The 11,919-nt window shown below is 33.4% G+C and overlaps 2 protein-coding genes across 6 annotated transcripts; both read left to right on the forward strand.

The window, feature by feature from the left end:
- The first annotated feature begins 1,797 nt into the window (after window positions 1-1,797).
- On the forward strand, window positions 1,798-3,511 carry LOC113498128. The gene is made up of 2 exons (XM_026878064.1): window positions 1,798-2,654; window positions 2,945-3,511. The coding sequence occupies exons 1-2, from the start codon at window positions 1,848-1,850 to the stop codon at window positions 3,359-3,361; spliced, it is 1,224 nt and encodes a 407-aa protein (XP_026733865.1). The 5' UTR covers window positions 1,798-1,847; the 3' UTR covers window positions 3,362-3,511.
- A 119-nt stretch (window positions 3,512-3,630) lies between these two features.
- LOC113498129 lies at window positions 3,631-11,698 on the forward strand. Of its 5 annotated transcripts, none has more exons than XM_026878069.1 (3): window positions 3,631-3,865; window positions 4,768-5,593; window positions 5,879-6,558. In XM_026878069.1, exons 2-3 carry the CDS (start codon window positions 4,820-4,822, stop codon window positions 6,290-6,292), a joined length of 1,188 nt encoding a protein of 395 aa, XP_026733870.1. In that variant the 5' UTR covers window positions 3,631-3,865; window positions 4,768-4,819; the 3' UTR covers window positions 6,293-6,558. The 5 variants fall into 5 exon arrangements, with proteins under 5 accessions (XP_026733870.1, XP_026733867.1, XP_026733869.1 ...); XM_026878066.1 differs by lacking the exon at window positions 3,631-3,865 and adding an exon at window positions 3,916-4,042 and having other exon boundaries at window positions 4,642-5,593; XM_026878068.1 differs by lacking the exon at window positions 3,631-3,865 and adding an exon at window positions 3,916-4,042.
- The last annotated feature ends 221 nt before the right edge of the window (window positions 11,699-11,919 follow it).

An 11,919-nucleotide genomic window follows, 5' to 3' on the forward strand; every position in this document is an offset into this window, starting at 1 on the left:
ATTGACGACAAACAGTCTATTCATTACCTTATCTTTCACAATCACATGTAAATAACGATCCCAAAGAATTACCGACGTGTACATTTAATATTTGGCTATGTAACAGTGGTTAATACTCCATTGATTGAAGTACAATGGGAGTAATGATGCGTTATCATCGTATGTACATACGAAACACACAATTATTCCTTGTTTAGATAACAACAGAGGTACGAAAATCATTGTAAGGGCTCGTTTATATTACTAATATAAACTATGTTAATATTTCATGTGATCTTGTCATAATACAGTCATACATAGTAATACACGGGGCTCACGTGCCCAGCAATTGCAAACATGAAAAGGTTTTTCAGAGAAAGAGAAAGAAAGAGAATGCCTTTGCTCAGCAGTGGTATCTCAAACGGGTTATACAAAAAAATCCTGTTACTTCAAATACATAATGAGTGATCGTGATGACATTGTGATCGTGATTTTTGGCCAAATGACAGTTATTTCATAATAAATAAAAAATAATCAACCTTGTCGGTTCTGAGATATAATTACAAAATAAAAATAATATACAGACGGATTAAAAACCTTCTCCTCTTTTATAGGCGGTTGAAAAACGTAAAAAATCTTAATCTTTACAAAATAATATTTTTTTACAAACACACATTAAAGTAATAAACTACTGATTTATTTCAGTACTATATTTTACATTTGTTTTTATTCGCGTTTATTTTTTTATTTAACAGAGTTTCTGTCCTTTTAAGTAACTTAACAAGGTACAATACCTTTCCTTATTAAAGTTCAAAATATCTGGGATCCAAAGGGCATGGTCTTTCATAATATTCTATAAGAAAACTTTAAATGTACGAACTTCTTTTAAAAACAAATAATTTGATTTTGACTTGTGCAATGGATCGATTCAATAGCTTGAGTCTTTGAACAGGACCCGCTCAACCAAGGTATCCTAACAATGTTTACTGCCTTTCCCTTCCGTTTATCAGCAGTGCTATTGTGGTCAGGTTTGTTTAGGGGTACTAACCTACTCAAAAAAAACGGAACCCTATTACGGATTCTACGTTGTCTGTCCGTTGTTACCTGGCTGTATCTTATGAACAGTGATGGCTACACAATTGAAATTATCACAGATGATGCATTTCTAGTGCCACTATGACGTTAATACTAAATCAAGGTTAAGCAAATGTTGTTATGGTCATAAATTTGTTGGTGGGCGACAATTTTTCAATGACGATCGAGTTGATTAATGTCGAATCCAACTCGAATTTGACCGGTTTCATTTCCAGTGTTTGACGTAAAAAAACTTACCTAAATACGAATAAAAAAAAACAAACATTGCTGATATAGCTTATCAACGAAACTGTCAAAACAAGTTTAACTCTCCCCTGTAAATTGGGGAGATTACTTAAGAAAATGCGAAAATTTAAGGTAAGTAATACAAATAGCTGGCAATGTTTTATTTCATTTATCAAGATTTGCCCATTTAACTCTAAACATGAACTTAATTCTAAACAAGGGTTAGATTGTAAAGTTCCCATTTTTATCAGTAGTCAGAATGGTTAATGGCGGCTACACAAAATGCAAAGAAGGAATATTAATAAGGCTGGGGTTTAGACAGAAGACATCTGAGTCCTTTATGTCTAATAGTTCCCACAATTAACTAAACATTAGTTTATAAGGAAGAGTTCATTAAATTATAGTAATACTCTAATATTTTTTATTTATGCCATTGTTAAGAGACCTTTACGCTGCTGTGACAATCGGTTTATATATAATTTACTGTAGAATTGCAACCACACTATATTCGCAAACAACGTGTATGGGAGATCACATCAATAACCAATATGCAAGTCGAAATAAAGCGAGAAAACTATGCGTGCAACAAAAAGATGTGTTCCGAAAACGATGCTTACTCAAAGATGGATCATTTAATCAATAAAATTATAGAAAAGGAAGGGTTCATCCAATACAAAATTGATAAGAAATGCATATCAACAAACGGAGGGAACTACCTCGGAGAACTCTCCGAGATCGATGTTCAAGGAAAAACGAAAGATGGCGACAAAGTTCTAAACATCTTCGTGAAAAAAATGAACACAGGCGACGAAATGAAAATTATTTCAATACCAAATGCTTATATGACAGAATTGTTCTTCTATAAAGAACTTTCGAAGATTTTTCATGAACTGCAAGAAGAGGCTCGCGTACCCTTAAACAAGAAGTACTGGACTGTCAAAAGCTACGATGAAAGTGAAAAAGATTTGATATTAATGGATAATTTATCAAGAAAAGGTTTTATAACACCAGATAGGATGGATGTCGTCTCTTTACAGTTCGCTGAAAAGGCAATCCAGGAGCTGGCTAAATTCCATGCGTTTTCATTTATTTTGAAAGAGAAGCGTCCAGAATATTTCGAAAAACGAATTCGGACCATGAAATCTCCTTTCAAACCTGGCAAAGATTGGGATGGATTTGTCCAAAATATTCTTAAAACAACGATAAAATTTGTCGATGAAAATTTGAAGGAAAGAGTAGAAAATTATTCCGTAAATATTGAAAAAAAGTATCTAAACTATTATGAAGATAAGAAAACTCAACGATGTTTGGTTCATGGTGATTATCGGCCCAACAATGTGTTGACAAAAATAACTGTAAGTACTTCAACTTTTTATGTTGTGATTTTAACTGCACGGATAGCCGAGAAGTAAAGATCACATGAGGTGTCGCGGTTTCGATCCCCGCGGATTTTATGCATTCTGTCTTTTTGCATGTGACTTATATGTTTATGAAACATAAAAATTAAATTCAGAGAAAGAAGTGAGTTTTGAAATATAACATAATTGAATTGATAAATATAATCATAACTAAATTGTAGGCAATATTATTTCAATGTAACCTGTTTAATTTTATGCTAATTTTGAAAATATTGTGTTCCCCACAGAACGGTGATGTTTTGGAAGTGGTACCAGTCGACTACCAACTCTTATACTACGGCTGCCCCATTATTGATATCCTATACTTCATGACTTGTGCAACAGACAGAAAATTTAGAAAAGCTCATCTATCAAATCTTAAGGATTTATATCATGGCACTATGAAAGACTTCCTCAAATACTTTAATATTGATGTTGAAAATGTTTATCCAAAGGTTGTTTTTGAGAAGGAATATGAAGAGAAGAAAGACTTTGCTCTGATGATGGCATTTCTCATACTGCCTTTTATGTTTGCTTCCGAAACTGATGTCCCTGACATTTCTAAGGAAGACTTATCTGAGATTCAGTTCAAGGTCAATGATGACAAATTTAAAGAAAGATTCGATGGTATTATTCAGGATTTCATTGACTGCGGTGTCTTGTAATGGAAGCAAGGTATTCAAGAAAAATTTGCTCTGTTTTATTATCTTCAATTTATTTTTTAATGTTGTCCTTTTACAACCTGTTTATTGATACTAATTATTAATTAAATCTGTTACGTTACTTTATTATACTTAGTAGTAGCTAATTGTATTTAAATATTCATAACAGCAATAAATGTTTTAATAATTTATGAAATCGTGTTTTGCTTTAATGCTTTCGAAAATACTTTAAGTAATTAACAATATTAAATATTTATAATAGCTTTTAGTTGTTTTTGAATTCTAATTTTTCTCTATAATGTTCTCAAAGTTGGCGAAACATCGTCGTATATTATTTCGCCATTGTTGTATTGCTAAAGTACGTAATTTTTGACGTTTTTGACGGAGATGCACGAGTGTACACGATCGGAGCCGAAAGCATCCGAAGACTGACGATTGAAACCGAACCCACGTAATTGCACAGATATTGTTTACCTCTTGTTAGTGAGTCACGTGTTTTTGAATCCCGTGCTGTTTTTTTTTTAATTTGAATATTTACCTGTTTTGTTGTGTTAAAATCATTGTTTTTTTTTATTGTGTTTCTATTTGTTTTTAATTATTTACATGTCATATTCATTTGACGCGGTGTTGTTTAGGTTATGTTTATGCATTATCAGTGATCGTGCGTTGTGTATGCTCTCCGGGGTTAGTAGTAGTTAATTCTGTCATGTTTATTCATTGTTAGCACCCATATTTTTCAAAAGTTTCTATGAGTTTTAAAATTTAAAACTTATAATTTTTTCCTCACTAACCAACTAAGTTCTGAATCAAGACGGTAATGCCACATAGTTATGCACCTTCAGTTAATTTCTTAGCAAATGTTTTGTAAAAGTATTTACTATGGCGTTTGAATAGGTGTTTTGTTCAATATTTTTTAACTAGACATATTTTTATCTTACTTACCTATGCTTTTGTTATTTATTACCTAAATTAAGTTAGGCGCATTCCGATAAATGTCTGTATCAAAGTATTGCTACCGTACAGAATGACATTCAAAATTAAGTTCTTTTTCTAAAATAAAGTACAAAGAACAATTTATTCGAAAATCCCTCAAATCCTTAATTTTAGGAGAATTGTGTCAAAGTTTACAAGTTTTCATTAATATGTCATCTTTTAAGTTGGCAGTTCTTGCACCCCATTGTGTAACAGCGTAGAATGATAATCGTTGAGTTTTTCAAAGCTTTTATTGGTGTAACGCTTACTTTGCGCCAATTCACGTTTTTAATTAAAACTTTGCTTCGAAGACGTTAAAAGTTGTGCGGTTAGAAAAAGTCCTTTCGTGGTCGCTTCAATCTCAGAGGTGGGACATGTAAATAGTTAAAAACTTAAAATAGTTTTTGGCCATTCATTGATAGTTTGTTTCTTATAAGTATTAACTTAGGTGTTTTGAGTATTCTGAACTTTAACAATCAAAACAGTGAAATGGAAGCTAATTATAGCAAAGAAAATGGTTTACCAGAGAGCTTAAAAGATTCTATAAACAATATTGCGAAAAGAGAAAATTTTATAAGCTATGAAATCATTTGCAAAAATATTTCACCTAAAGGCGGAAGTTATATGGGCGTATTATATCAAGTGGACATCAAAGGAAAAACAGCAGAAGGTGCTAAAGAAGTCAACATCTTTGTTAAGAACAAAGTGGAAAAAGATGAAATGAAAATTTATTCCGTATCCGAAGTCTTTCACAGAGAAATGTTCACGTATAAAGAGTTGTTAACACTATTTGTAGAACTTCAAGACGAAGCCAATATCCCAGAAATAGAAAGATATAACATCGTGAAGTGTTACGAAGAAACTAATTCAAGATCGATCATTCTCGAAAACTTGGTTAAACAAGGCTTCAAAGTGTACAATAGAATGGAGACCATATCTGTGGAATATGCTAAGCTATGTGTCCAGCAGCTTGCGAAATTCCACGCGTTGTCCTTTGTCATTCAAGAAAAACGCCCAAACTTTTTCAGGGAGAAAGTAGTTTCTTTGAACCAACCATACGTTTTTGAAGAAGATTGGTATGGATTTGTCAAAAATATTAGTTACTATTCGATCAGCTGTCTTGACCCTGAGGTGCAGAAGAGTTTTAAAGAAAAGATTTTGAAGAAAGTGGATGATTATCCGAAGTATATGAGTGATGTCTCGGGTGTTAAAACGCTGTGCCATGGAGATTATAAACACAACAATATCATGGCTAAAGAAGTTGTAAGTTGGGAGTTGAATTTTTTTTTTTTTGATACTTCATGACTAACATCGAAGGATATTAATATGTATCTTTATTCTTAGTGCACTATTAAAAAATTCATTGCCAGATATAAACATTTACGTTTCTCAATTAAGTAAATAAAATTTAAAACATGTGAGATGTAATCAATACATAGTCCTTACTATGTTAAAAACTTCCTTAGATAAAATTTTGATAAGAGTGGATTTGATGCTTAAAAGCAAAATATAATCTTCTAGTGTTATTTATTTAAATATAATTTTCAGGACGGGAAACTGGTGAAAGTTATTCCAATCGACTTCCAAATTCTTCACTACGGTTGCCCAGTGCTGGACTTCGTGTACTTAATCTTCAACGGAACAGACCAAGAATTCAGAAGAAAACATTTGTCAGCCTTAAAAACCCTATACTATCAAAGTGTGAAAGATTTATTAGATTATTTCAAAATGGACATTGAAAAGATATTTCCCGAAGCTGAATTTGAGAAAGTTTTTAAAGAAAAGCTTGATTTTGGTCTAATGATCAATATGTTTTATGTCCCGTTCTTATTTGCTATTGAAGACGACGCACCCGATGTCACAAATCAGTCGTTATCATCTTTATCATTCAAAGTTGATAGTAGATTCACAGAGCGATTGCGCGGCGTAGTCGATGATTTCATAAACTGGGGATACCTATGATAATGTAAATTTTGTATAGTATGATTTTTTTTTAAAATTATGTAAACTTTCTGAATAATATTAAAATTTTCATCCAAAACAATGTAATTAAAATGATATGACAGCATAATTGTGATATCTACAGATATATGTTTTTGAGGTCATTGACACGTCATAAATGAGGACAATAACCTTAAGATTGGTATCGAAGGTGAACTTTATTACGGCAAGACGTCTCAAATAATTTCCTTTTTATTATCGTCTTGACTTTTGACGCGACAGCAAAATAGTGTGTAACGTTTTCTGATTTCTATTAATAAAGTTTATTTTTTATAGATTTTTGAGGTGAAACTTTTTTTTTTATTTTGTTTTCCCTCTTGAATGTTAGTGTTCTCGTAAACAAGAAATTGTCGAGCCACAACTCAATTGCAATTGTAGTTTTAATTGCGAAGCACGTACCGCCGACAAAACTCAAATCGTTTAATTTCCTAATTCCAAAAAATCTTTAAAGTAGATCATATTTGCCAAAATCAAAACTAAATAAAAACGTAAGAAACATCTTTTAAACATTACTTTGTGAATATAATAATATAACGAGTATAATGTTATTTTCATGAAGTTGTTTCCTTTAATGTATTTCGTTCCTATTATATTCCTTGCTGGAGGGTATGGGCAGGGTTCAAAGAAATTATTTTACCTTAACCTTTGCCTATGGTATGTGCTCCAAAAACACTAATTTGGTTGAGATTTCTACCGATATTTTGTATAATTGACGATTTCTTCCCGTAAACCAAACGAAGTTATGTTCAATGTGCACAGTATCGCTAATTAAAAAAAATGCAAATTTTATGAGCTTTTATACACTGCTATGCTCAATGCCTGATAGTTAATTACTTGGCTATACCGCCACTAAATACATTTTTTAAACTATAACAATGTGACTGACGGTACAGGAAAATAAGGTCCATCATCATATATTAATTTTATTAAGAAACAACTCTCGCAATCAGTAATTTGTCCCTTGTGTGGAAAGAGGTTTCACAAGCATTCAAGTCACAAGCACAAAGTCACTGAGGACAGACATATTCAGGACAAGCATTCGCGGATCACTGAAGCCGCGACACGTGGCGCTCAGTATGTTTGGCATGGTAACTTCAACCACTCGGCTCAGTAGCCAGTATCTTGAGGTCCTCAGACGCGGGCAAACAGATGCAGACTCAAAGATCAAGCTTATCACTGGCCTGGACAGGTCCATGACTGAGCAAAGTCTTTGCATAAGTCTTACAGACGACTTCTGAATTAATATGTTCCCAAAAATATTCAAAACCAGCCACAGAGTATGAAATCCGTCCTCTCACTTCCTCGTGGCCTAGCTCCCGAGGTCACCGTTGCCCATTACCGCCAGTAATTAGGTCTATGTTCGCTAATTTGACTATCCACACTGTTATCATCCAATTTACGGTCAATTACCCACTAGCATAATACACGGTTATTATCAAAGACAATGTTCCCGTGCAAAAATAACAAGTGCACTTGCAAATTTTGTGCAAAATTACCAATTCGTTTGTTTACATTCATTGAACATACGAAGGTGTGTAATACACCTACAATAGTTTCAGTTACGAAGCAAAAAAAGGTTGGTTTAAAATTATAAACATATTATTAAGCTTAACAAGTCATAAAAAATAAACGATAAGTAACGGCAAAGAATCCTTCTTGTCAAAATTCAACAGAAAAATGTCACCAATCCATAGACAAACCGCGGCAAGCGTAGTTTAACCTATATTAAAAATCAATCATAGACTAACAGTTCTGCAAACCAGTATTTTTAAAACAAAATCTTTGATTACGTTAACTGAATAAAATTCATTAAACAATGAATACCAACCTTAAAATAACACGAAATGTTTTCGTTTCATTATGTTGGTATTCCAATATGGCAGCTCGTCTAATTACTTAGTGTCCAACTGTACGGTAATCCAATTGCTATCTGTTATAAAGGGTAAGTGGAGCTTGTAATTCGATAGTGAGGCTCTGAAGTAAATATTAATCGCATTAAATTATAATGGACTTGGCTTTTAGTTTGAACTATGATTTTAGGTTTCGATAAAAGTAAACTGAACTTAAATATATTGGTTGGACACTATATTAGCTTTTATTTTTAGACGGGCCTGTTGGTCTAGTGGTGACCCTGACTGCTCGTGGGTTCGATTCCCAGACAGGACAAATGTTTATGTGATGAGCACCATCATTTGTTCTGTGTCTGGGTGTAATTTATCTATATTATGTATGTATTTAGAAATATATAAGTAGTTTATCAGTTGTCTAGTACTCTAAATACAAGCTCTGCTTAGTTTGAGACTAGATGGCGTTGTGTGAAAGTTGTGGGAATATTATATTATTTTGAAATTAAATAGCTTCTAATACTTTGTTTAAGAGAGAAAGACTAACTTATTCCATATTAATTATAAAATCCAAACAGAAAAACCACGAAACTCCTTTATTGAAAGCTCGATGAAAAACCAATATTCATTTTTTTCCTTAAAATACTGGAGTTTACACTCTCAATAACTCGCTCCATTCACAGCACTGCATTTATGACTTTATAATCTCTATTTGCATCTAAAAAAACAATTCTGGTTTTTGTCTTGTGCTCTTGCTGCGCTTTTAAAACAGTATATTGTGCAAGCAGGACGCGACTACTCGCGATGTACTGCACTATCTCCCTTCCACAATGCCAGATTTAAAATACCGGAGTGTTAGCTTGGATCGTATTGCAAAGCTTAAAGGTTTTTATTTAACCGAGGTCGTATGTGACCCTACCGCTATTAAACTTTTAGTACAGTAAAGGCAATGCTATAAAATTTATGTTTGAATTTTTATAGCCCTGCATTAGGTTAGTGAAACTTACCTTAAATGGATTTCATGGTTAGTGTTTGTTTGTGTTCCAATTTCGCGTTGAGATTGCTAAGTTTAGGTTCTGCCTCTATTTGGATAATATTCTTTTTATTGTATTTGGTAGTTATCTGTTTTAATCGAATAATTCCATGATTGTAATCTATAACCTCTAAATGGAATAAAATAACTTCTTATAAAAGAATCTGAACAAAAATTTCGAAGGCTACTGACTATAATCAGAATAATATTTAGCAAAATCCTAACAAAAGACTCAATGGCTAAACCTCTCAGTAGCTTTCTCTGTTATTCGACCCTTATATAACTGACTAGCTGTTGCCCGCGACTTCGTCCCCGTGGGTAGAAGATATAAGTTATGATTTATACCTGCCCTGTTTTTTTCACATTTTCCATTGTATCTTCGCTCGTATTAGTCGCAGCGTGATGGTTTATAGCCTAAAGCCTTCCTCGATGAATGGTCTATTCAACACAAAAATAATTTTTCAATTTGGACCAGTAGTAGTTCCTGAGATTAGCGCGTTCAAACAAACAAACTCTTCAGCTTTATATATTAGTATATATTAGTATAGATAAATAGACATGTAAAGATAAATAGACAAAAGCATGGCAAAAGTAACCTATTATTCTAACATTTTTTTTACCCTTGAAAACATGTTTGTGAAGACGTTATTGATAGATGCCGTGGCAAGTCGAAAATACGAGGATTAACGTAAAAGCGGGATTGAATTATTAATGAATAACGTCGGATCAAGGCACAAAGCTGTAATTTGTTACCATCACAATGAGTAATGTCTAGCTGCGACTTGGTTTGTTCACTACTGAGGAACTAAGACTTTTTGAAGTAATTGTTTGAGTATTTTTGTACACAAGTGATATCACACGCCACTCAGTCAGAACAAATATTATAGATAGCAAATATTTTTGTACCGAGTCCAATTATTTCGGCAGCGTAACAAATATACTGACTAAAGAATGTTGTTAAGATAGATTGCTTTTAAATTAGTTTTTTGGAAAGATAAAAGATTTAGTGAATAAAATCTGTTGGCGAATGCTTGATGTCCTGAGTCTCGGTGTTTTCTTTCTTGCGAAGTCCCCGTGGCATAAGCATACAGCGCGAGAGCGTGAGCCTTATTAAAAAAAAACTCAAATATTTTTTCTCTTTCACAGACTATCCACAAAGACATCATGAACGATCCAGAGACAAATGCACCCCCGATAAAACAGCCAACACGCAGAGGCAACACGTAATAATGTTATCAGGCAACCGTCTGATGTCCAAATACAGAAAACCGAGGCAATGGCTGACAGTGAGGAGCAACCTGACGCACCCGACCAAATCCAAAATGAACAGGTTCTCAACGAATTTCCTGATGACGATAGTCATCTTAGCTTTACTGCCTTATAGTTCCACGTTGAGTTTGCCGAACGGTGACCCGGCCCCCGGCAGATCCCCCGGACCACCTATAGCAGAAGATGAGGTAGCAACAGACAACAAGGTCATAGAAATACCAGATGTTTACGATGAAACAACGACTGTTGATGATGTTGAAGTAACGACTGTGAGTGCAGAAGTGAGTGAAAAAACAGTGGATATCAGTGATGCTTGTGCCTTCGCGAGGATCCCGAGTGACAGTGACGATATCGTCACCCTCAGTGACGAAGATAGTGACGTTAACTTGACGCTCAGCCATCCGGTGTTCGAAACTGACGAGCTGGTGCGAGGGGTCGTGTACGATGGTGAGTGCTTCACATAGATTTTCCTTTACTAATAGATGTATATAATAATAAGATTCATAAATGTGACAGAATCTTCAACAAAATTCACGATTAAATCAAGTACTTCTGAAAAATCTACAAATTCATGTATTTATAAATGTAGTTTGATAACAAGAAAATCTTTTCCAAACATTAATCAGCTAATACGGTCAGAAATCGTAAATTCAGTAGCGTTAACCTCTAAGATGCGACCACCAAGAGACCCAAGGGAAACTTGCAACAAAGACGAGACGAATTCTAATACAATGAGCCAGTTATCTATGCAAAGTACTGCTGAATAATATATCGCTTCGTAAAATATACAATCTCTGCATTATACATAGTTCAATATTGAACGTATTTGTACAAGTAGACAAGTCACTTATTATTCATAACGTATAGCTACAATAGGAAAATTGATTGATTTTGCGAGTCTAGCATTTTTTGCTTTGTTAGCTGATTCTATTGTCTTTTATTAATTTATTATAGGATTATCGTCGTCGTTTTGACGAGGGTTGGCTTACACAAGAAGTATTGAAATAAATTTAATGGAACGATTAGATTGTTTCGACTAAATTATTTATTTGGTTATTACTCTCAATTATAAAAAGGTTGGTTATATACACACACAACATCGTTAATTAAGTATTTTCTGGCAGAAGGGTCAAAGGCTATATAGATGACTAAAGAGGCTCTTTTGATTTTTGAAATTGACCTCCGTATTTTCGCTGGTTGCAAAACTGTTGACGATCTGTTTTTTTTAATTAAGTCGTTTTTAAGTTCACGATACGATTTTTAAGAAATCTATGCATATTTAGTTACACTGTTACATACTTACACTTTGTTTGTATTTAGTTAAGCATATTTAAAAAAAAAAAAGTCCGATCTGTAAAAAATTAAAAATGACCTTATTTTGTCCTATATAGATACACAATATTGTATGCGTAGCTGTAAGTGTTCCAAATAAAATAAAAACA

This window comes from Trichoplusia ni, chromosome 10 (genome assembly GCF_003590095.1).
Source record: "Trichoplusia ni isolate ovarian cell line Hi5 chromosome 10, tn1, whole genome shotgun sequence".
NCBI lineage: Eukaryota > Metazoa > Arthropoda > Insecta > Lepidoptera > Noctuidae > Trichoplusia > Trichoplusia ni.